General features: G+C 41.3%; 1 protein-coding gene across 2 annotated transcripts in view; it reads right to left on the bottom strand.

The window, feature by feature from the left end:
* Window positions 1-139: 139 nt before the first annotated feature.
* Window positions 140-25,637, bottom strand: part of RNLS (renalase, FAD dependent amine oxidase) — a gene marked incomplete at its 3' end in the record, with an annotated part of 227,271 nt that continues 201,773 nt past the window's right edge. For both annotated transcript variants that reach the window (XM_036736152.1, XM_036736153.1), the window contains 1 exon segment: window positions 140-315. In XM_036736152.1, coding sequence (XP_036592047.1) covers window positions 140-315 — 176 coding nt within the window.

The following is a 25,637-nucleotide window of genomic DNA, read 5'->3' as shown; positions in this document are numbered from 1 at the left end:
AGAAATGGGAGGAGTAGATTGGGTAAAACTAATACATCCCCCTGGCCGAAGGGATTGATCTCACAATTAAGACTTCCTCTCCCTACTAGCAGAGGCAATGCCATGGGTGGGGGAGCTGTGCAGAGGCCCTCCTTCTCACCTGAGAATAGGTCCACCGGTGGCACGTGGTGCTGGCTGGTGTGGGCAGGCCTGGCAGGATGCTGTTCACCTGCTGCAGGATCACATCCTGCACATCCTCAATGCTTTTCTCCAAGTTCTCCATTCCAAATGAGGTGGTGGTGTGGATGACCACTGAGGGGCCCAAATCCTCTGCATCTGCATGAGGGTGAGATACCAGAAGGGGACCCTTAGAGTGGTCAGCTCTGAAGCTGCTGAGCTTAAGATAGCACCCAAAAAACCCTGGGAGCAAGTCTGAGAAAGACAAAGTTCAGTATCAAAGTTCTGGAAGCCAATGAGCAAGTCAAAGAATCTACCAATCACTTCCTGAGAGATACCAAAACAAAAACTCTCAGGAATATTATAGCCAAAGTCCAGAGCTCCCAGGTCAAGGAGAAAGTACTGAAAGCAACCAGAAAGAAACAATTCAAATATTGTGGAGCCACAGTCTGGATCACACAAGATTTAGCAGCTACAATTACAAGGAGCAGAGGGCTTGGACTGTGATATTCTGGAAGGCAAAGGAGCTTATAAGCAAGAATAACCTACCCAGCAAAACTGAGTATAATCCTTCAGGGGAAAAGTAGATATTTTATGAAATAAAGAACTTCCAAGCATTCCTAATGAAAAGACAAGAGCCGAATAGAAAATCTGACATTCAAACATGACTCAAGAGAAGAATAAAAAGATAAACATGAAAGAGAAATCATATAATCATAAATCATATAATCACAGAATATATTATGCTTCAGCTGCAGTAAAAAACAAAGGAGTAGCAACCATAATCTCAGAGCTAGCAAGAGCAAAAATAGACAATGAATTACTATCAATACTAAACATATATGTACCAAATTGTATAACATACAAATTCTTGAATGAAAAGTTAAATGAATTATAGAAGGAAATAGACAGTAAAACTATACCAATGGGTGACTCCAATTTATCCCTCTCAGATCTAGACAAATCTAAACATAAACTAAATAAGAAAGAAGTTAAGAGGATGAATGGAACTTTAGAAAAGTTAGCTGTGATAGACCTCTGGAGAATACTGGATGGACACAGAAAGGAGTATACCATTTTCTCCTTTTTATGGATGAGGAAATTGAGGCTGATGGAGGTTGGGTGGTCTTAGGATAGATTTGGACTCAGATCTCCCTGACTCCTAACTAGGGCAGCTAGGTGGTGTAGTGGACAGAGTACTGGGCTTGGAGCCAGAGGATCTGAGTTCAGGTCAGGCTTTACTGTCTAAGGCTTGGACACTTACTAGATATATGATCCTGGGCTGGTCACTTAACCTCTGTTTACCTTGGTCCTAATCTGTAAAATGGGGACACACTGGAGAAGGAAATGGTGAACCACTACAGTATATTTACCAAGAAAAACCCTTGGACAAAATCCATGGGGTCACGTAGAGTCGGACACAACTGAACAGCAACAAAATACCTTTTTTCAGCTGTACGTTGCACCTTCACAAAAACTGACCACGTGCTAGGGCATAAAAACTTCCCAAACAAATGCAGAAAAGCAGAAATATTAAATGTACCCCATTTGGATCATAATGTGATAAAGTCATATTCAATTAATAGCCTTTTAAACAGAGATTAAAAATTAATTGGAAGCTAAATAATCTAATCCCAAAGAATGAGTGGGACAGAGAACAAGTCATAAATAATGACAACAATGAGACAACATAGTAAAATTTGTGGAATATAGCAAAAGCAGTACTTAGGGGAAAATGTATATCTCTAAGTATTTACATTGATAAAAGAGAGAAAGATTAGATCAATTAACTGGCATGTAACTAAAAAAACAGAAAAGGAACAAATTAAAAATCTCAATTAAACATCAAAATAGATTAATAAAATTGAAAGTTAAAAAACCCCACTAAACTAATAAATAAAACTAGGAACTGGTTTTATGAAAACAACCATAAAACAGATAAACCATTGGTTAATTTGATAAAAAAGAAAGACCAAATTATCAATACAAAAAATGAATATGTACTACCAATGAAAATGAAATTAAAGCAAATATTAAGAGATATTTTGCCCAATTATATGCTAAAAAACTGACAATCTGAATGAAATAGATGAATATTTACAAAAAATATAAATTGCTAGATTAAAAAGAGGAGCATTAGCCTTGGAGTTAGGAAGACTTGAGTTCAAATCTGGCTTCAAACACTTACTAGTTGAGTGGTCATGGGTAAGTCATTTAATTTCTTTCTGTATCAGTTTCTTTATCTGTACAATGGGGATAAACTAGCACCTACTGCCCAGAATTGTTGTGGGGCTCAAATGAGATAATTGTAAAGTGCATAGCACGGTGCCTGGTGCATGTAAGCACTATAAAAATGCTAGTTGTTATAATCAGATATTATTAAATCAGGTAGAGCAGAAATAAAGAATGCTATGGCCTAATTTCCATAATTAATAATGATGCAAAAATTTTAAATAAAATACAGCAAAATATCACACAAAGATTGTATACTATGATCAGGTTGGATTTATACCAGGAATATAAGGCTGGTTCAATATTAGGAAAACTATCATCATAACTGACCATATCAATAACAAAAACAAGAAAAATCAGACGATTATATCAATAGATGAAGAAAAAGCTTTTGATGAAATACGACAAACATTTCTATTAAAACACTACAAAGCATAGGAATAAATGGAGATTTTCTTAAAATGATAAGCAGTATCTATCTAAAACCAAGAGCAAGTGTACCAACTCATACCCATCATATTGATTAACATGACAGAGAACGAAAATGACACATGCTGGAAGGGATGTGTAAAAATTGGGACACTAATACATTGCTGGTGGAGCTGTGAACTGATCCAACCATTCTGGAGAGCAATTTGGAACTATGGCCAAGGGGCTATAAGATTGCATACCCTTTGACCTAGCAATACTAGGTCTATATCCCAGAGAGATCAAAGGAAAAGGAGAAGGACCAACAAGCAGCTCTTTTTGTGGTGGCAAAGAATTGGAAGTTGAGAGGATGCCAATCAGTTGGAGAATGGTTGAACAAACTGTAGTATATGATTGTGATAGAATACTATTATGCTATAAGAAATGATGAGCAGGATGGTTTCAGAAAAATCTGGAAAGATTTATATGAACTGATGCAAAGTGAAGTGAGCAGAACCAGAAGAACTCTGTATGTAGTAACAGCAATCTTGTAATGATGATTAACTGTGAAAGATTTTGCCACTCTGATCAAGAAAAAGATCCAGCTCAGTTGCAAAGGCCTTGTGATGAAAAGAGCGATCTGACTCCAGACAGAGAACTCACAACCTCCGAATGCAAATTGAAACTTTTTTCACTTTCTTCATTTTTTCTTGTTTTTATTTTCAACATAGCTAATGTAAAAATATATTTTGCATGATTTCACAAGTATAGTGGGTATCATAATTTCTTACATTCTCAATGGGTAGAGGGAGGGAGAGAATTTGGAACTCAAAATAAAAAAAATAAAAGACATTAGAAGATTCATTTGACAAACCATACCATTCTCTTTAGACAATTCCCCTTTTCCTTGTCATATGAATTGTTTCTCTTTGTGTCTTAAGAATTTAATTCTTAGAACTTTTATCTCTCCTGGGCCAATTTCCCCATAGAATTTCATTTTTTTTTTCCTCTGAGCATTTGAAGTATGCTTTCCTCAAATCTAGGGTACATTTCAGGATGTGCCTACCTTCCTTCTCTTTCATCATAAATTCTAGGGTGGAGTGATCATTTTCTCTAAAGGTTCCTGTCATTTTTACCTAAGCCATTTGTTTTTAATGTGAGTAAGAATCAGCTCTAGAAGAGAAATTCCTTTTGCTGGGAATGCCATGTTTCGTAAAATGAAATTATCATTAAGAAAGTCAGGAAAATGTAAGTTGCTCTGCTTTTGACACACACAGAAGGAGAGAGAGAGAGAGAGAGAGAGAGAGAGAGACAGAGACAGAGAGAGAGAGACAGAGAGAGGAGGGAAGGGGAGAGAGAGAGAGGGAGAGAGAGAGAGAGAGAGAGAGAGAGAGAGAGAGAGAGAGAGAGAGAGAGAGAGAGAGAGAGAGACAGGGAGAGAGAGAGAGAGAGAGAGACAGGGAGAGAGAGAGAGAGACAGATAGGGAGAGAGAGAGAGAGGGAGAGCTCTTCAGTGGATCTTCAGGTAATTGAAGTCTTCCATCACTATTGTATCAGGCCTCCATGCCAGATTTGTGCTATGTTTTCTAACCTCTTCATGTATTTCTTCTGTCCGTCCAGGCAGTCTACAGTATACTATGGTGACAACATTTCTTTTTCTTCTGTAGAACTTTCAGTCAATCAATTATCACCCAGGTGTGTTCTGCTATGCTGCCTGGCTCTTGGCTTTTCTCATAAGTGAATCTCCTTAATATACAATGATATTCACCTCTAATTCATTTTTCTTATCTTGTTCCTTTTGGATAAGGAATAGGCTTCCAAACCTACCCTTCCAGACCCATTTTCCCATCATAGGGGCCTTCTGAAGCCTCGTGATAGCCAAAAGGTGAAATTTGCTTCTTGGGTTTGTTTCTAGTTTATTTTCCTTGTCATATGTATACTTTGTGTTACCTATACTTTGTCACCAATATGTTTCAACAAATAAGGGCAACATGTGGGCAAGAGGAGGCAATGTTGACGGAGGAAAGAGAAGAAACTATATGAGTGAAAGTGGGGAGGTATAAAAGCTTGGGAACTGCTCAGGGGACAGATAGATTAGTTAGTTTGGCACTTGGGGCATAGTGTAGCAAAGTAGTAGTGGAAGATAAATACAAAGTCAGCTTGGCATCAAAGAAGAGAAAACCTTGAATACCAGGCTAAGGGGTTTGGATTTCACCCAGCAAACAATTAGCTTCTTTCTGAGCAGGGGAATGAGGCAATCAGAGTTGGGCTTTAAGAAAATAAATCTGGCAGTCGTGCGTAGGATGGTTTGGGGGTGGTGGTGGTGTCAAGAGTAGAGCTCAGGGAAACCCAGTTTGGAGATTATGGAAGAAGTTTGGTGTAGTGATGATAATTAGAGCTTGGACTAGAACAGTGGGAGTGAAAACAAAGGAACAGAAGTCAAATCTCAGGACTTGGTAGCTGATCCGGTGTGGGAGGATGAGAGGGAGGAGTCAAAGATGTCGGAGATCTCATGCCTGGATATAGGTGATAGCAATATGGTTGTTCCAGGAACAGACAGAAATAGAATCAGATGGGGGAGATGGTTTTGATGGGGAAGACATGGTGAATTTGATAAGTGAAAAACATGGAGAACACAGCCATTTAAGTGGTTAGTTCTTCCCAAGTCACATGTAACACTGAGGTCCAAAGTAGAAAATTGAAAGAACAATTTCCCCTGCTTAAAGAAAAAGTCTTAAGTTGGCAAACTAAGGCTTTAGAGTTGAGTGCAGCAGATGTATGGTGGGTGAAAGAGGAAATGACTGAGGGAATAAAGCTTCGCTCTTTCGAGCATATCAATTTATTAAGCAATGCATGGCGATTGCCCAACAAACTGTGATCAGACCTTAGGTCTGGACTCCTGAATGGGGTAAGACAGACCTTTATACACTAAAATCAATTCATCAAATAAGGACAACCAATTAAAAGGAAACAATACAATATTAGGTAATATGATTTCTAATTGGATGAAAGAGTGAGGGCTTTCCAGGTTGGGAGGGGAGTAGCAAAAAGGTGCAAATCTCTGAAATCAGAAAATGGGGTGTCCCACTCCCCTAAGTGTCTGCAAACAACCAAAGGGACATGGAAACAATAACTGATTGATAAGCATGGAACCAGTTTTCAGATAAGACATATGGGTTGTTTGAGATGTACAATTGTGAGAAAACTTACTAAATCAATCTTTGGATCTGACTTGGTCCTTGGTTAAAGGTCTCTAAGCAGCAGGTGGGGTGGCCCAGTTTCTCAGCCACTCAGGGCTAGGTTCAAACAATACAATAAGGTTTTTTTCCAATTCCCACAATTGAATAAAGTTTTCTCACAGGACAGGAATTGGACAAGACCCATAATTGAATAGCAAGGGCACTAAGCTGGCTCCAGAATTGACTCACAAGATAGAGTCAGTGGGGTTCACTCACTTCCCACAATTAACCACTCACTGTCCTGATCTCCTCAATTCCCTCAGATGAAATCCTGAGCAACTGTCACAACTCATGGTGGTTTTAAAGAACAAATGACAGGACATACTTCGTATTAACCAAAAGATGGGGGATTATGGGAGCAGAACATTGCACATATAGTCAGATGTTGGCACCATATTGGTTAGTTGTATTTGACTTTCTTTGTTATTAGGAAGGGCTCACTGGGGGAGATGGATTATTTCATATTACTGTTATATCAAATACACCATCGATGACACTTATTTATATCTTTTTAAATAAAGAAGGATGTTTCAGAACCACTGCTGGAATCTGTAGCCATTTACTTCCATGGCCCATAGTCCCTGCAGTTGCATCTACAGCTAACTTTTATATAGCAATTTAAGGCTTCCAAAGCACTTTACAAACATTATTACATTGTCCTTTCACAAAAATCCAGGGATGTAGGTGTCATTGTTATCTGAGGGCAGACAGAGGTTAAGTGCCTTGCAGGGTCACATAGTAAGGATCAGGGGCCACAATGATCACCCTGACTCAGGATAAAATGGAAAAACCTGCTCAGGAAGTCAGGAAGGAAGATGGCACATTTTGGCAAGATAGCTACCGAAAAACCAAAAGGAAAATTCCAGCCCTTAAAGAAAACCATCATAAGAACAGCTGACCTTCTTAATGCATCTCCTCAAGTCTGCAAAGCCCTTTGTGCATGTGACCTCCTGTGATATCCCAGTTTGAGAGGGGTAATTAAAGGAGGTTAATAAGGGCTGCGGGAAGATAGATTAAAAATTAATTGGAAACTAAATAGTCTAATCCTAAAGAATAAGCTGGTCAAAGAACAAATCATAGAAACAATAATTTCATTCTTAAAGAGAATGACAATAATGAGACAATATACCAAAAGTTATGGGATGCAGCTAAAGCAGTGCTTAGGGGAAAAATATATATCTTTATTTATTTTTAATTTAAAAATGTTTTCCCTACTTAATAATATTTTTCCCAAATTTTTTTCTCCACCCTTCCCTAACAAGCCCCTCCCCAAAACAGCAAGCAATCTGATATAGAGTATATATGTACCATCATATTAAACATATTTCCACATTAGTCATTAGAACCAAAAGGAAAAACCATGAGAAAGAAAAAAAAGAGGCAATGGTATGCTTCAATCTGCACTGAGACTCCATCAGTCCTTTCTCTAGATGTGGATGGCATTTTCCATCATGAGTCTTTTGGAATTGTCTTGGATTATTACATTGCTGAGAAGAGCTAAGTCTATTGCAGCTGATCATCTCATAGCATAGCTATTGCTGTATACAGTGTTCTCCTGGTTCTGCTCACTTCACTCAGCATTAGTTCATGTAAGTCCTTCCAGGTTTTTGTGAAATCTGCCTGCTCATCACTTGTTGTAGCACCACAGTATTCCATTACATCCATATACCACAACTTGTTTCAGTCATTCCCTCATTGATGGGCATCCCCTCAATTTCCAATTCTTTGCCACCACAAAAAGAGTTGCTATACTTTTGTACGTGTGGGTCCTTTTCTCTTTGTGATGATCTCTTTGGGATATAGACCTAGTAGTGGTATTGCTGGATGAAAGGATATGCACAGAAAAATTTATATCTTTATCAATAACAGAGAAAGAGCAGATCAATGAATTGAGCATACAACTAAAAAAAACTAGAAAAAGAACAAATTAAAAATCTCCAATTAAACACCACTCTGGGAATCCTGAAAAATCAAAGGAGAGATTAATAAAACTGAAAGAAAATCATTGAACTAATAAATAAAACTAGGAGCATGCTTTACGAAAAAACAAACAAAATAGATAATTTATTAATTAATTTGATTTAAAAAAAAGAAAAGAAAATCAAATTACCAGTATCAAAAATGAAAGAGGTGAATTTGCCACCAATGAAGAGGAAATTAGAGCAACTATTAGGACCTATTTTGCCCATTTATATGCCAATAAATCTGACAATCTAAGTGAAATAGATGAATAGTTACAAAAATAGAAATTGACTAGTTTAACAAAAGAGGAAATAGAGTATTTAAATCAGGGCTGTCCAAAATATGGCCAGTGGGCCATGTGCAGCAGCCTGCAGTGCGATTTTATGCAGCCCACCTGTGGGTTTTAATTTTCATAAGCGAAAAAATAAAATAATAATTTACATGTAATGCATATTAGATTTTTAAATTCTATCACTAAAAATAATCTCATAGATGTTAATTTTCTTTGGTGCTTTTAAGCAGTATTATGGACGGAACATATCGCATGGAATTTTCAATCGGTCTGTGGGATGCGTTCTGTCTGTATGACGCAGACTAGTCAGTACGCACCTACCTTTATACTGTTGTGTTGTCATTTTGTTGTTTTGTGTTTGCTTTCATGCCTTCCCCTGTTGTATTGATGACACGCATTCCCCTGCTTTCTGTTAGTGTACTGTATTTTTTGTTTTGGGTGCGGCTTTTGAATAATTATTTTATCTTAATGCGGCCCTAAGATAACCCAAAGTTGGACAGCTTTGATTCAAATAATCCCATTTTAGGAAAACAGAGTGAACAAGCCATCGGTGAACTCCTTAAAAAAAATTCCCAGGGAAATGGATTCACAAGTGAATTCTACCAAATATTTAAAGGATAATTAATCTCAATAATACATAAACTATTTGAAAAATAGGTGGAGTGCAAATATGATGCCTAAACTGGGGAGAGCAAAAACAGGGAAAGAAAATAGACCAATTTCCCTAATGAATATTGATGCAAAAATTTTAAATAAGGAGGTTACAGCAATATATCAAAAGGATCATACACTATGACCAGGTGGGATTTATACCAGGAATGTAGAGCTGGTTCAATATTAGGAAAACTATCAGCATAGTTGACTTATCAATAACAAAACCTACAGAAATCATATGATTCAGCTCAACAGATGCAGAAAAAGCTTTTGACAAAATATAATACCCATTCCTATTAAAACACTAAAGAACATAAGAATAAATGCAGATTTCCTTAAGACCATAAGTAGTATTTATTTAAAACCATCAGGAAGCATTATCTGTAATGGGAATAAGCTAGAAGCCTTTCCAGTGGATGGAAGAGTGAAGCAAGGATGCCCATTATCTCCAATATTATTCAATACTGTACTAGAAATGCTAGCTACAGCAATGATAGGAAAAAAATGAAGGAATTAGAATAGGCAATGAGGAGACAAAACTATTACTCTTTGCAGATGATATGATGGTATACTTGGAGAATCAACTAAAAAACTACTTGAAATAATTAGCAACTTTAGCAAAGTTGCAGGATATAAAATAAACCCACATCCATCATGAGCATCTTTATATTCTACCACCAAAATCCAGCAGGAAGAGACAGAAAGAGAAATTACATTTATACTAACTCCAGACAAGGTAAAGTCCTTGGGCGTCTACCTTCCGAGAAAAATCCTGGAAGTATATGAACAAAATTACCAAGTACTTTTCACACAAATAAACTCAGATCTAAACAATTGGGAAAATATTAATTGCTCATGGGTAGGCCAAACCAATATAATAAAAATGACAATTCTATCTAAATTAATCTACTTATTCAGCACCATACCAAACTACCAAAAATATTTTGTAGAGTTAGAAAAAATAAGAACAAGTTCATCTGGAAGAAAAAAGCGTCAAGAATATCAGAGGAATCAATGAAAAAAATATAAAGGAAGGTGGCCTAGTCACACCAGATCTCAAGCTGTGTCACAAAGCAGTAATCATCAAAATAATCTGGCTCTGGCTAAGAAATAGGAGTGTTGGATCAGTGGAATAGATTAGGTACACAATACACAACAGTAAATGACCAGAGGAATCTAGTGTTTGGTAAATTCAAAGTCCCAAGCTTTGGGGAGAAGAACTCACTATTTGATGGAAACTGCTGGGAAAACTAGAAAACTGTATGGCAGAAACTAGATACCAACCAAAATCTAACACTGTATACCAAGATAAGGTCAAATAGGTACATGATTTAGACATAAAGGATGATACTGCATGCAAATTAGGGGAACATGGAATAGTTTATCTGTCAGATCTATGAACAAGGGAAGAATTTAGAACCAAACAAGAGCTAGAGAGCAGTTTGAGTTGTAAAATAGGTAATTTTGTTTAAATTAAAAAGTTTGTGCATACACAAAAAAACCAAATGCAACTAAGATTAGAAGGAAAGCAGAAAGCTGAGAAATTTTTTACACATATCTCTGATAAAGGTCTCATTTCTCAAATATATAGAAAATTGAGTCAAATTTATAAGAATACAAGTCATTCTTCAATCGATAAATGGTCAAAGGATATGAACAGGCAGTTTTCAGATGAAAAAATCAAAGCTATCTATAGTCATATGAAAAAAAATGCTCTAAATCACTATTGATTAGAGAAATGCAAATTAAAACAACTCTGAGGTACCACCTCACATCTATCAGATTGGCTAATATGACAAAAAGTGAAAATGACAACTGTTGGAGGAAATGTAGTATAATTGGAACACTAAAAAACTGGTCCAACCATTCTGGAGGTCAATTTGGACATATCCAAAGGACTTTAAAACTGTGCATACCCTTTGATCCAGCAATACCACTTCTAGGGCTGTATCTCAAAGAGATTTTAAACAGGGGGAAATGGCCTATTTGTACAGAAATATTTACAGCAGCTCTTTTAGTGATGGCAAAGAATTGGAAATTAAGGAGATGGCTGAACAAATCGTGGTATATGATTATAATGGTAGACTATTGTAATATAAGAAATGACAAGCAGGATGATTTCAGAAAAAACCTGGAAAGACTTATATGAACTGATGAAAAGTGAAGTGAGCAGAACCAGGGGAACTATTGTGATTGACTTTGCTATTCCCAGCACTACGATGATCTAAGACAAATCCCTAAGGACTCAAAACAAAAAAATGCTATCCACCCCCCAGAGAAAGAGCTGATGTAGTCTAATGTAGACCAAAGCATATCATCTTTTTTTCTTTCTCTTCCTTCCTTCCTTCCTTCCTTCCTTCCTTCCTTCCTTCCTTCCTTCCTTCCTTCCTTCCTTCCTTCCTTCCTTCCTTCCTTCCTTCCCTCCCTTCCTCTTTCTTTCTTTCTTTCTTTCTTTCTTTCTTTCTTTCTTTCTTTCTTTCTTTCTTTCTCTTTCCTGTTTTCTTCCACAAAATGACTAATATGGAAATATGTTTTACATGATTGTACACATATATTCTATATTAGATTGATTAACATCTCAAGGAGGGAGGAGTGGCAAGAAAGAGAAACAAAATTAGGATCTCAAAATTTTTTTAAAAAGAATATTAAATTTTTTTACATGTAATTGGGGAAAAATAAAATATCATTTAAAGTAAATAAATATCATATATCTTTAAAAAAGAAAAGAAGATTAATTAATCTTTTCTGGGAGACTGGGCATGCCAGTGAGTCTGAATTCTACTCCTTGTCCATTTTACCAGGAGGGAATCTAAGCACTGGGAAAGAAACCCTGCCTAGGAAGCAGGGAACACTCACCAGTCTGCTTCTGGTTGAGCAGCCCACCCTTCTGTTTCTGAGAGTCAGTGTGGTCTAGTGGACAGAGAGTGGGCCTTGAAGCCAGGAAGACCTGAGCTCGAGGCCTGCTTTTCATCCCTCCTGACTGTGTAACCCTGGGACAGTCACTTAACCTCTCAGTATTCTGATTGCAGGCTGCATGTAGGGTAGGTTCCTGGGAGTTTCCTATAAAGAATGGGGGCAGCCCCAATGTGCTGAGCCATTAGGGATTCATCAAGGGGCTCTGGAAGCTTGATTCCCTCCATCCCTGAGCTCTGCCAATCCAAAGAAGGGGAAGCCATGTGCTGCTCTAGCTGTGGGCTCTGGGATGAGCCTGAGGGTCTCTGTCCACAATTAGGCTGGTCATCAGGCCACATGATTTACTTGCTAAAAAAAGCAGTACTCCTACGAAAAGGATTTTTTTGGTTTTGCTTTGGCCTCTGGCTATGAGCATAGCGTATTGACTTGTGTACTCAGTGCCTATGGGGGTAAACACCGCCAGCAGCTGATGTGCATGGGTCTAGGCTTTTGTGCTTTCAAATTCCGAGCAGAAGGATGTTTTAAAACAGATGTCCATGTGTATGCCTGGATTTGTCATGTTTTAAGATGCACACATACAATATGTTCTATAAACAACCCCATACATGCTCTATTCCCCCTAATAGAAATCTCATCTCCAAAGATAAACACATTTGCAAAACCACAGGCAGAATGCGCTCACAGACTCAGATCCACCCTTGAATGAAAACAAAAAATCAAAGGCCCCATCCCACCCAGTGCTGTCAGGGCTGGGCAGAGGTGCTTTGCCGCAGGCCCTTAACACACAATAAACACAAGTAAATTTAACCAAAAGGAGGAAATAATCTGACATAAACAATGGAAAAATTGCTCCCGAAGGATCATGCTCAGCCTTCTGCAGGAAACTAAGAAGGTGAATGTTAACATTCAAGTGTAATCCAATTGGCTGGGATAGCAACATTCCATTGTCTACAGGGGTCGTGGGGTCACCGGTGAAAAGCGGAGCACGAGACACGGGTTTGGGTCCTGGGAGGGGTTGGGGTTTCAAGCCAGGTACGGGAAAAGAGGCAGGGCAGAGAGTTCATCCTTGGCAACCTTTCGGCAGAACATGGCATCGTTGACCGCCTTTTCCCTCCTGGAGACTCTCTCCTCCATAGGTTTTCATGACACTTGTCTTTCCTGGATCTTTGCCAACATGGGTGACCAGCCCTTCTCAGTCTCTTTTCCCAGATCTGGATGTAAGATGTGCTCACTAACTCTGGGTGTCCCCCAAGGTTCCTTTCTGGTTCCATCTTCTATTTTCTTTCTGTTCTCTATCTCAGTGACCAACTCTGCAAGTGGCTTCTTAAATTGTACATCCAGTCCCAGTCTCCTGGAAGGCCCAACACCTGCTACTGGATCCACAGAACTGGACACCCCATGAGCATTTCAAACTCCATGGGCCCAAAACAAAGCTACACTCCTCCTTCTACATCCACCCCTTCAACTCTTTCTTCTGTTACAGACTTTGCTATATCTGTTAAGGCAAACAATGTTCTGCAGGTTCACAACCGTGGAGTCACCTCCAGCTCCTCATTCTCTCTCACTGCCTCTATCCAATCCATTGGATCGCTGTGACTCTTGTTCATCCTGCCGTCATGACTTCTCTCACATCTGATCCCCTTTTCACTCACAGCCAAGACCCAGGTTTGGGCCATAATCACCTCTTGCCCTTACTACTGTGACAGGTTCCTGAGTGGTCTCCTTGCTACTAGCCCCTTCCCATTCCAATGCATTTTCCACACAATTGCCAAGATGATTTTCCTAAAGCATATGTCTGCTTTGGAAAGAGCAGGCAGGATTTTGTGGAAGAGTCCTCGATACAGAATCTAAAATGTGCATCCTTTAAAATATTGGTAAAGCAGGGGAAGAGCTGAGAGGAATGAAAGAGAAAAATGGGTTTAAAAACTGTAATCAGAAGAAAAACTTTGCCTTTCATGGAAATGTAGCCATTTATGATTATGTATAACTATTGATCACGTACAGGGAGAGGGTACCCTGGAGTCATCTATTCTGTAAATCTCATCCCCTACAATGAATTTTTTTAGCCTCTGAGTTGGATACAAAAGTTTTAGGATCCCATGAACCATTGGGCCAAGGTGAAGTGTCGTAACATCATGACTTGGGAACAGGTGTTCTTAAGCTGGCGTCTGTGTATGTTCTTTTACAAATATTTTCAGCAGGTTATGGGGTATAATTCCTGCTCCTGGGCAGAGATGGAGCAAGGGGGATCTCATGACTTGGAGGTTCTGAGCTGCCTGAGTGCCCACACTAATTGAGACATCAATGTGGTGAGCCCTTGGGAGTGGGGGGCCACCAGGCTGTCTAAGGAGGCTCCCAAATACAGCAGGCCGAGGCTCCCATGCTGATCAGGAGGGGGATCAGGCCTGGGAGTAGCCATTATACTTCCAGCTTGGTGGAGGAAGGCAGCTAGAATCTTTAAAAATATAAAAAATTATATAACTTTATTATATATTTATATTATGTCATATATTTAAAAGGAATAGTAAGTCGTACGTAATAGATCTGCAATTTCATGTACAATCATCATCTTTTCAAAATTATACTATATTATGGAAATGCTTGTTTTAGACCATGAATTAAAATAAATTGATAAAAAATTAGAAATATAAAAAATTGATACCAGAATTTCAACATTGTTGATCTGCTTTGTAATCTTGTGTATTTTGTTTCATGCATTGAAAAGCATTCTTGTGAAATGGGGTCCACAGGCTAGTCTCCAAGGCGGCTGACCCGAAAAGGTGAAGAGGATCTCCTCATTTAGAGGCCCCTTGAAGAGACCTCAGAGCTTGTTTGGTCCAACCCCTTCATTTTACAGCGGAGGGACAGTGAGGCCAAGGGAAGGAAGTGGCTTGTCCAGGCTACAGAGCTAATAAGTGGCAAAGCTGGGATCAGCATTCAAGGCCTCCAACTCCAGATCCAAGGTTGTTAACTTTTGATTCTGTCACACTGGTTTCTAACATGGCAGACATTTGATTTCATTCAACATTCAACTTACATTTTTATCAGTTTTCTTGCATTTATTTTTTGAGGGCAGGGAGTTGTTAATAATATTATTAGTCATACATTAATAATATCCATAAGAAAGGGGAGGCCATGACATCACACCTACTTGTTGCTTCAGAAGTAAAATCATGTGATGATCCTTCCTCGATTTCTTCCTTTCATCTTATTTTTATTAAGTTAATCTACACATGATTTAAAAAAGCCAAGCAATGTGACTATTAGACTTTTCCATTCTCCTCGCTGGGGGCAAGGCTGTCCTTCTTTCCACCATATTGCGGGGAAGGAGAAATGCATTAACCATTTTCCCCCTTTGCTTAATCCTGGGGATTTTGTGTTCAGTGAAAAGAACTGGTCTCCAGCAAGGCTGAATACACCCCAGTCTCATTTTTAGTGAATGCTTTTTTCCATAGTGACGACCTCCCACATTTTATGAAAACATCCATTTATCCTGGGGACATGGGGAGAGTTCCAGCCCCATTATAGTTAGTTAGAATAAAAGGAGCAGGCCCCAGTGGCTGTATAACGGGTCTCACCCAGCCAAGTACCAAAGAGTAGAAGGCTCCCCCTTGGTTTGTGTTTCATTTTTAGGATTTTGCTAGAGTGTTTCTCAAGGGCTTCTGTCACATAGGGGTCCTACCATGCCTGGCTCAGGTGGGCTCTGTAGGCTCTCCCTACCTCAAAGGATCCCCCACCTGACTTATTCTAGCCACCTCATTTTATGTAGTTATTTTGGCCAACTCAGCATTACGCCCAATATAAAACTGTGTGTGTGAAGTGGGATTTATGGCTGGAGACATTTCCTGAAGTGGGCAGGGTTTCCCTCTGGAGAAAGCATCTGGTTTGGTGATCTGGACATTGCTTTGGGCTGCGATTACATATCTGGATTTTGGTTTTGATTTGTAGCCAGTCAAAAGAATTTTATGAAAGGCCTAGAGTAAGATTTCACTCTGACTGGCCAAACTTGGAGATCTGTTCTAGCCCATGGGGAGTATGGAGGGCCTCTCCTTCTGGACATTGTAAAATGATGCATTTGAAAGCAAGAGATTAATCAGACGTTGAAGTTTCCACATTTGTGATGCCATCGAAATATCTTTGCTCTTTGTCATGGAAGAGAACCTATAAGTTTGCCCGGATTCTTTTTAAAAATTCTTTCCCCTTTCAACAGAATCAATGAAATGCCTACCCTGGGATTTTTGACATTAGAATGAAAACCATTGGAAGTTGGGAATTCTGGGAGAAGTTCTCAAGCGGAAAGGTTCATGTTCCTTATGATTCTTTAGCTACTGCTGAGGAAGGCATGGAAAAGAGAGCCAGCGGGTACCTCCTCATCAAGGACGCACAGAGTTCTGCTAGACCTTGGAAGCCCCCAGGGGTCTCTGTCCAAGACGTCTGTTTTTGGGAAGGCCAAACTTTATTTTCAGTGCAGGCATGCTGCTTTCTCACAAACATGAAACTGAAATATTTTATACTGAAGAATTCCCAGAGTCCCATAGACCTGTTATAAATATTAATGGAATTTCAATAGGTTCTTGTCAGACCTAAGTGTTTAATATTCATATGTCTTATGCAGCTAATTCAGTATACTGCATGTGCTTTCTCCACATTCAGGAAGAGGAAATATATAAAACTGGCAAAGCAAGAAACTGGTAAAAATTAGGAGACATCCCTGGGAGCCCTTGATGGTGCATCAAAGGCACTCCGATCCACCAAATGACAAGAAAGTCACTAGTAGTAAACCAGAGAAGTCCTCAGGTGAAATTAGCTAAAAAAACCTTGACTCATCAAGGCAAGATTCTGGGCCCAATAAAAATGTAAGCTGATATAAAGCATTCACTCAAGGTCTAGAGCTAGAAGAGAGGTGTGGCAGAGGCCTTGGAGTCCAACCCCTCATTCTATAGTGGAGAAAACTGATGTTCACAGATGAGGTGGCTTGCCCCAGGCCACTCAGGCCATCAACCACAGGATCCCAGATCCGCACAGGTGCTCCATGAGATTTGAACTGAGGCTCTATGACTCCTGAGCCAATGTGTGTGAAAGCCAACAAGAATATTTCTCATGGTATGTTACTGGAGCTAAGGAGCTCCAGGCATGTTTTCAAATTAAGCTGAGGGATTTTGGGCAATTCATGTCTTGTGACCACTCTTGTTGCATATGAAATAAATGTGAAAAAAATAACCACAACCTGAACTCCATTTGTTCAAAATGGGATTTATGATTCTGCCTGTATACAACGAAGGAAGTTGTTCTGAGGTTGCCATTTTGTAAGTTTAACAAAATAACGGGTATGTTAAATCTGATGGTGCAATTCAATTCCACAAATATCCAGTAATTGCCTGCTAGGTGTTGGGTGCTGGGAATGTGAAGACACGAGGGGCAAGTCCTTATCCACAGGCAGTTTGGTTTTACAGTGGGCAGACAGATGAGTAGACGTAAGGTAATTTCAGAAGCAATGACAACTTTGAGTGTCTAAAAATGGACACACCTACCATTTTAATATGGGTCCAAACTGAACTTTTGGGAAGTGTATGTACATTATGTGCTCCAACTGCTCTGTCAGGATTGCTGATCTGAACAAGAGGTGAGCTATTTGGATCTTAGGAACCCAGGGATAGCTGGGATCCCCTGGACACGGGTGATAGCAGAGGTTCCTCAGGAGCGGGGGTGGGGGGGGACCATGTCAGAAGGACAAAGGTCAAAGGCTAAAGGACACTGAGCAATAATGAATTCATCAGCCCCCTCTCCCACTGCCCACCCTCCTGGTTTGGAGGTCTTGATATGGGCTCATCTATCATGGTGTGGTTTCTCTGCCTGACCACATCGCACCCCTGTCTTCAGATAGGCGTTAGGAAGGGTTACTGCATGGATGGACTAAATTAAGGGTCTCAGCTGGAGCCCAGTTGTTCTTTAAGCAAGTACTAGAAAGGCATATCTTACACAGGAGAGAACAGTGGGGTCCTTTGAAATTCAGCCCTGAGGATTGAGGCCACTCCAGGGCCTGCCTGATGGGAAGCGCATGTGTCTTCCCAAGTGGCCACGGATGGTACCAGTATCTGAAGGACACTTGGTGTTACCAGTGAGAAGGCGAAGAGGTCACCTCCAGCATGGAGTTGAGGCGGCTCAGGGCTGTTGGCCCTCATCTCAAAGCGCCCACATGTGCTTTCCGATGGTTTCCAGATTGGCTAATAAAACATCAATCTCATTCACTTTATATGATTTAAAGGGCACTATTAAGATACCTCAGCGGCTTTGGGGATGACTAATATGCTGACTCCGTATTCCTCTTCCTCCCCAGTTAAGGAGGAGGAGACTGACATATTTATGCAAACTCTGATAGAAAGATGAGCGGCCTAGTGTGAGGTGGGCTCAGAGTCCTGCCTCCGATGCCAAACTAGCTAAGTGCCTTTGGGTGAATAACAATTCTCCCAGCTCAGCATCTTCATCTGGAAATAATAATATCTGTACTACTGAAGGCATAATCAGTCTTTTGTTTAAAGGAGGCAACAGGGTCAGGCAGGTGAAGACTCCCTGTCTGTGTCTATGTCAATGGAATTACAGGTTCAGGCCCTCTCTGTAGGTGAGAGGAATCACCTCAAGTCCCCCAGCTGGTAAGCTCCAGAGGGGGGACCCAAACCCAGGGTACCGAATACTCCTCCATGCTGCCTCTCAGACCAACGCGTTCATATAAGACAGTGGATTAATCATTTCTTGTGAGTACATTCTAAAGACAACGAACTGAATGGACACTCATGTGGATGAGGGCTGGACCTGGGATCTCACTGCTATCGGGAACTCTCAGGTGGGAAAACTTCCTCCACCATCACAGATCAGCACCTTCTCTGCAATTGAGAGCCTCGGAGAGCTGTCTCAAGAAGTGATTTGTAGAGCCTTGTTCCACAGCCACACGTGTGAGAAGCAGGGTGTGAAGCCAAGGTTTGGGGGCTTGATGGCTAGCTCGCCATTCACTCTGCCACACTGCCTTTCCTACATGGCAGGCCACTTTATGAAAAAAACAAGTTCATTCGTTTTATTCATCTGAGGGAGCATGATACATGCTGAGGGAATTGGTCTCAAGTTTTCTTTTGACCTCCGTACATTGCCTGGTTTTGAATACGACAATAAACAAATTATCTTTAGGTAGAGACAAAACACATGACAAAGTCCAGACTGCAAATAAATGGATATGATGTCAGTGTACGTGATGCTGGTTTGCCAGGAAGCAGAGAGGGGACAAAGCCACTCTGAGGGGCAGCAAATTCCGCTGAGGCAGGTCACTCCAGGTAGTTCAGTGACCCAGACAAGGCTCTAACTGTTCATCCTTATATTCCATTTGGGCAGCGGCACCCTTCCCTTGCAATGATTGTGGTGCCCATCGGCACCCCTGGGGGCCTCCATCCTCTCCATGGGGCTTCCCCTATTCCACACTGGTCTCCCAGGAGCCTTGAATTCCCCATTCCTGCTAAAAAAACCTATGCTTTTCATAAACCTTCCTGAGCTCCCATGTGCATGCAAGAATAATGCTGGGGGTACAAAAACAAAACAAAAATCTAAAAATCGATGTCTGCCGTTATGGGGCTTATATACTACTGAAGAGACTTCAACTTCCTCCCCACCCCACCACCCCCCGCTGGACCCATGATTTTACTGGTATTGGGAAATTCCTGATGAAGAAACTCCCTCTGCCAATGCAGCTCACCAATTGTTCCTCAATTTGCCATCATGGATAGTGGTCCAGAACCCTGAAAGGCTGTGACTGGCCTAGGGACACACAGGCAGCACATGTCAAGGTGAACCTTGAACCCCTTGGACTATTCCTGGCTTTGAGGTCAGTTTTCTGTCCACTAAAGCCAGACTGCCTCTGGACCAAGTCTTCTATAGACTAATTTTACATAAGTTTGGGGAAAGTAATAGACTCTGAGGACACCAAACTTCCATTTCTGGCATATAAGAGGCTCTTCAAGTTAAAGATAAGAGTGCACTGAGAGGAAGTGGTGGAGTGGGTGGGCTGGACCTCAGAAGAAGCCCACAGAAGAAGTAGTATAGAGACAGTCACCACAAAAGCAGGTCGGTTGGCCATGTGGTGAGGCCCATAGACGATGGAGGACCGCCTGCATTGACACAATGTAAAGAGACCTACAGGAAGAGGGCCATGTCTGAAGAGCTGTCTGCTTGTGGAGGATTTATGGGGAGGTATGGCTGAGAGTGGCCAGGATGAGAATAGCAACGGGCACCACTGGCTTTGCTGAAAGGAGCACCCTCATTGAGGAGATCATGGATGTCAAAGCTGGTATGATCTTTCTCTGTTGACATCTGAATTGGGGAAATGGATGAGAACAACAACCTTGGAGTTATCAGCTCATTACCTCTGATGAGAAGCCGGGAACAATGAAGTGTAGAGCACCTGGGCATTACTAATGATGATACTACGACTACTAATGATGGCTGCCATTACAGAGTGCTTTACAGCTTTGCAGAATACTTTTGCACCCCGTTGAGCCTCACAACAATTCTTGGATGGTAGAGGTATCCTAATCTCTCCTTATAGATAAAGAAACTAAGGCTCACCCAGATTCAATACCTTGCCAAGGCTACTGGGTGAGTCAGAATTTGAACCCAGGTCTTTTGACTTCCAATTAATTCAGTAAGTCAATAATTCAACAAACACTTGTGCACCTACCTGTGTCAGGCACCATGCAAGAACCCCTTAGAGGGGGCTCCCTCTTTCTGCTCTGGTATGTTTTCTGAGGAGGCCCCTAGAATGGTGTCCAACACAAAGCCTTGTCAGAGGGATGAGAAGAAGGCAGAGTTCAGAAATCTCTCAAGGGAAGGTGTGAAGGCCGCAGGAGGAAGAACAGCTTTGCCTCTCAAACTTGAATTACTCTAAAATGGGAGTCTCGGCCAGATGGGAAACCCCTTGGCTAGCCTCAGAGTTCTGCCCCCTCCTAGAAGGCACCCAATAGAGCCTGGCTCCGGAGTCCATATTCCATCCCATTTGGGGGCTTCCCAAGTGCCAGAATTCCCTGGGATGAGTTCTGGGTCTAAGGAGCACCATCAGCTGCTGCCCCGCCTTTGCCTGAATCCTCCTCATAGGTCCACCCAATCCACATGGATCTAATGGTTAGGAGATACCCCAAACCTAAATCTTCCTTTCTCTGGCACATTGTGTTGGCTCCAAAGTGGAGCAGAACCAACCTCATCCCTTTTCTGTGTCACAATCCTTCAGATATCGAAAACTGACATTATGTGCCCCCTAAGCTTTCTCTTTCTGAGGCTAATAACCCCCAGACGCTTCAATCAATTGGCATATGATATGGTCTGTAGCCTGAGTCTCTCAGTTGCCCAAGACCCATCAGGGCCAGAGGGCAGAAAGAACTGTCAAAAGCCATGTCATTTGTCTTGCCCTCACCCTGATCCCCCGGATACCCAGACAATGTTCATAAATTGAGATGTGGCCCCTCGTCTGGCTTTGAGGAGCCCTTCTGGTGTGATGGAGGACCAGTAGACCTTAACATCTGCCCTGCCCTCCAAGGGTCCCCTGGGCCCCAGCATCTGCCCTGCTGCTATGCCCAGGCACTGCCGTCCGACTTGCTGATGCTCCCCAAAGGGAGCATCCTGGGCCTTGCCATTTGCCCTGCTGAGGCACCCTTCTCTGTCCTTCAACTGAACTTACTTTTACCTTCTTTCTCTTCCAATTTGATCATGATTCTTGACAGCAGGGACTGTCATTTTTTTCTCTTTGTATCCCCAGTCCTCGTTACCTAATAAAAACCTGAAAAATACTCATTCCTTCATTCATTCATCTTTGTTTCCTAGCAGCTATCTTTGTAGTAGCCTGCACACAGTAGGCACTTAATAACTCTTTGCTGAGTTGGATAGATTGAGATAATTGGCTGGTGACTCCAAGCTGGATCCAGTTATGGGGGCTGCCTTCTCAGCACAGATGTTCTCTCTTAGTCTTCTCCCTTGGAGACTGACAGGCATGTAAAAGAACAACTTTCCAATCCTGGAGAAAGAGACAGCAGCTCCTTCCTTGTGATGAAGATGTTCCCCTGGCCTCAGAACATCAAGATCCAGGTGACCAGATGTGCAGAGAATGATATCACAAGATGGATCTCCGAGCCTGGGGAATGACTCCACTCCACTGATGTCAGAGCCAGCTCAGCCCCCGGGGCCGGGAAGCCTTTTGGAGCTTGGGACAACATCAGTGTATCTCACCCACAGAAGGGCAAGGCTCTCCAGAAAAGCTAACCATGTGTTGGTTATTATGGCTGTCATTGTTTCTTATATTTCTACGCCAGCCTCTAACATAAGTAATCAGCTTCATTCAGTCCCACAAGCATTAACCAAGCCCCTATTATGCGCCAGGTGCTGGGTCAGACTCTGGGCCTACAAAGACAATGACCAAATAGCTCTTGTAATCATCCAGGCAAGAGGTGACCAGGGCCTGAGCTAGAGCAGTGGCCAAATGAGTAGCCTATTTTTGTGAATGAGGCTAGAAATGTCTTGTTTGTGGGGATAATGACATCTTCTTGGTCAGTGGGGCACTGGATGGATGGACCATCAGTCAGGGCTGAGGACTTATTTCCTGAAAAGTCTATACAAAAGTGGCAGTCCTATGGGACCAGAGTCCTTCAGGGGAGCCACAGCTTCCCATCCCTGGAAATGTAACAAGTGTGCCGTCCATCCCTCTGGCATTCTTGGACTCAGTGTGAGAAATACTGGTGTACAGAGGTGCTCTCCCACTCAATGATAACTCTTCTTTATTCCTGATCTCATCATGCCATGGGATCACAGATCCAAAACTCAAGTTCTACTCTTCTTTGTGTGTGTCACAGAATCCTCTGGCAGTCTGGGGGAGCCTAAGGAACCTCCTCGGAATAATTTTAAGAATGTAAATATATAGGATTGCAAAGGACACCAATTAGATCGAAATACAGTTAACAACATTTGTTTTAAGTTCAGGGACCCCGGTTAACCTCTGTTCAGGAGCCACCTGGAAGGATTCTCATTTTCTAGATGTGGACAGTGAATCCAAGGAAGGTAAGCGATCTGCTGAGGACACCCAGACAATAAGTGTGAGAGCCAGGGTTTAAACACAGGTCCTCTGATATATATTCATATATACAAAATAAGTGTCTTCAGAGTAAATTCAAAATCAATACAAGAGGATTGTTTTGTTTTGAGGGGAGACATGAACTGCTAGGGAGATTAGGAAAGGCCTGTGAAATGGCCCAAAGTCTCAAAGGCCTCTCTCTGGTTAAAGGTTTGTTTTTGTTCATTGATGACTAGGCCCAGCTTCTCAGGGTATTTATTTTGGTTTGTAGCATGAGCTCCTTTGCTTTTTAGAATATCATCTTTGATGATCTTCATTAAATTTTTGCAATTGCAAAATAACCGTGGGTTATTCTGATTGGAATTCATTCACATTTGAAGGTCTTTCTACATGTTCTTTGCAAAAATTGTCTGTTATTGAAATAGTAAAATATAATTACTACACTCTGTCGGCTTTCAAATGTGAGTTTTTTTCCCCTGAGAACAATCTGTGGATTTGATAGGTCATTGCTTTGACAGCTGTAGACAAAGCATTGAGGCCATTTTCTCATATTATTTCTCCATTAGTATGGCATTCAGGTATTTTGTTTTCCTTCTTAGGGAACCTCTTTGCATGGTCTCTTCAAATTGCTTTGGCATGTATAGAGATAGTGAGGCAGTACAATGTAGGGAATGAAATGCTGGCAGATGATCTGGGTTCAATTCCTGTCTCTGTTACTAGCTATGTGACCTTGGGCAAGTCACTTCATCCCTATATGCCTCCTTTCCTTTCTGTAAAACGAAGTGGTTAGACACAATGGCTCTAAAGTCCCTTGCAGAGTTAAATCCACAACCCCCACAAATTCACGTATTCTTCTACAGTCATTGCCTTTTGCTTTTCTTCTGCCTGTCTTTTCTCACTTTGGTAATTTTGTGTCTCAAAATGCTGTTCTCTTTTTCAGAGCCTCTATTTCTTTGGAGAGCATGTCCATTGTATATTCTAGGTTCTGCAACCCTCTGTTTGTTTTGTAAATCTTCCATTGAAGCTCCAATTTCTGATCTAATTTTATTACTAATTTCTTCTTTCAAAATTTAACTTATCCTTTGGCATTTCTTCCTGTTTTCCAACTTTTTAAGCTCTGGGGAAAACACAGAATTATTTCTGATAATTGAGAAGTTTTGGTTTATTTTTCTTCAAAGTATAATAATATTTTTCACAGTGTTTTAATGTTTAAGTTTTTACTCACTTTTCCTTCTGTCCTTATGAACTGCTCTGGTAACAGGGTCTTTCGTTTAAGAGCTTTTTTCTCTTCTTTTGCTTATGCTTCTTCCTTGCCTTTTGGCTCTGTTAGTGTAAGAAACGGGGGTGGGGGGGCGCGGTGGAGGAGTTTTGTTTCCACAGAATTGAAGGTGTACCTTTCCCCCTCCTCCACCCCAGCTTTAGCAGAAACCAGGCCTCAGGTCGGTCAGGTGAAAGGTCAGAGGCTTGTACACATGCTTAAATGAGCCATTTGAGGAGGGCATGATGTAGGCAGTCAGGTAGTTGTATCTGGCCAATGAAGAGCCTGGCAGGAGATTTAAGGTGAGGGTCTATTAAAGGACTGGCTTCTATTTGGCTTTGTACTTTCTCCCGTACTCTGCTCAGGGTACCCATTTATTCAGGGAGAATAAATGTAAATTATAATTAAAACGTTCCTGGCTTCCCAGCGAGTCTTGTTTATTCCTAGACGATATAAGTGTGTTTCTAACAGTGTTTCTGCCTTCTCAGCTTGTGGATTTGGTTTTGGTTATTGTCCGTGTATGGCACCTAACTTCTTCTTCTGAGGGTTTCAGGCACTTCACCATCTTGCTGGTCACGTGATGAATTCAGCACTTTCAAAGTGGCCAAAAGCATGGTCTCATTGAGACACAAAGAGGTCTTGTGCTCTGCTCTTAGTCACTCTCAGGCTCCTAGAGTGCTCTCATTGGAAGAGACCACAGAGGGCATATGATTCAATTCCCTCATTTCACAAACGAAGGCACCGAGGCCCAGGGACACATAGGACTTGTTGAAGGTTTACACAGCTGGTAAGTGATGGTGCAGGGGCTTGAACCCAGGTCCCTGAGCCCAAGTTTCTTGATTCTTGGGGATAGCTATTCTTTGTACTATGCTGCATGGTTATATCACAACACCCAGCATATCACAGGTGCTTAATAAATGCTTATTGGTTGATTGATTGGTCACTTACTTGTTTTTGGCTATTGGAGCCTCAAGAACAGGGTTCTCTTCAGTGTTTCAATTTCCTGGTTAGGAATGAAAAGGCTGAATCATAGAACCACCAAATTCCAGAGTTAGAATGGACTTTAGGGGCTATCTAGACCAATCTCAACCTGGAAAAGGACCCTCCTCACTGCAACTATCCTAACAAGGGGTCACTGAGCCTTTGCTTGAGGACTTCTGAGGAGGGGAGCCCACCTCCTCTGGAGGTGGCCCTGTCCACTTTGTGACAGCTGGTTGTTAGGACATTCTTCCAGACTCTCTGTCCCTACTGATCCTAATTCTGTGCTCTCCAGTCAGGTCTAATGACTTCTATGTCATGGCCCTTTGAGTACTTGAAGATGGTAGTTATTGGGTCTTCCAAACTGTTCTTCTCTCCGAGGTGAGATGAAGGGGCTGGAAATTACTGCTGTTTTAGTGATTTTAGGAAAGTTTTGGATCTCTGATCTGC

The sequence above is a fragment of the Trichosurus vulpecula genome, chromosome 8 (genome assembly GCF_011100635.1).
Source record: "Trichosurus vulpecula isolate mTriVul1 chromosome 8, mTriVul1.pri, whole genome shotgun sequence".
In the NCBI taxonomy this organism is placed as follows: Eukaryota; Metazoa; Chordata; class Mammalia; order Diprotodontia; family Phalangeridae; genus Trichosurus; species Trichosurus vulpecula.
This window is presented reverse-complemented; position numbering and strand designations above follow the sequence as displayed.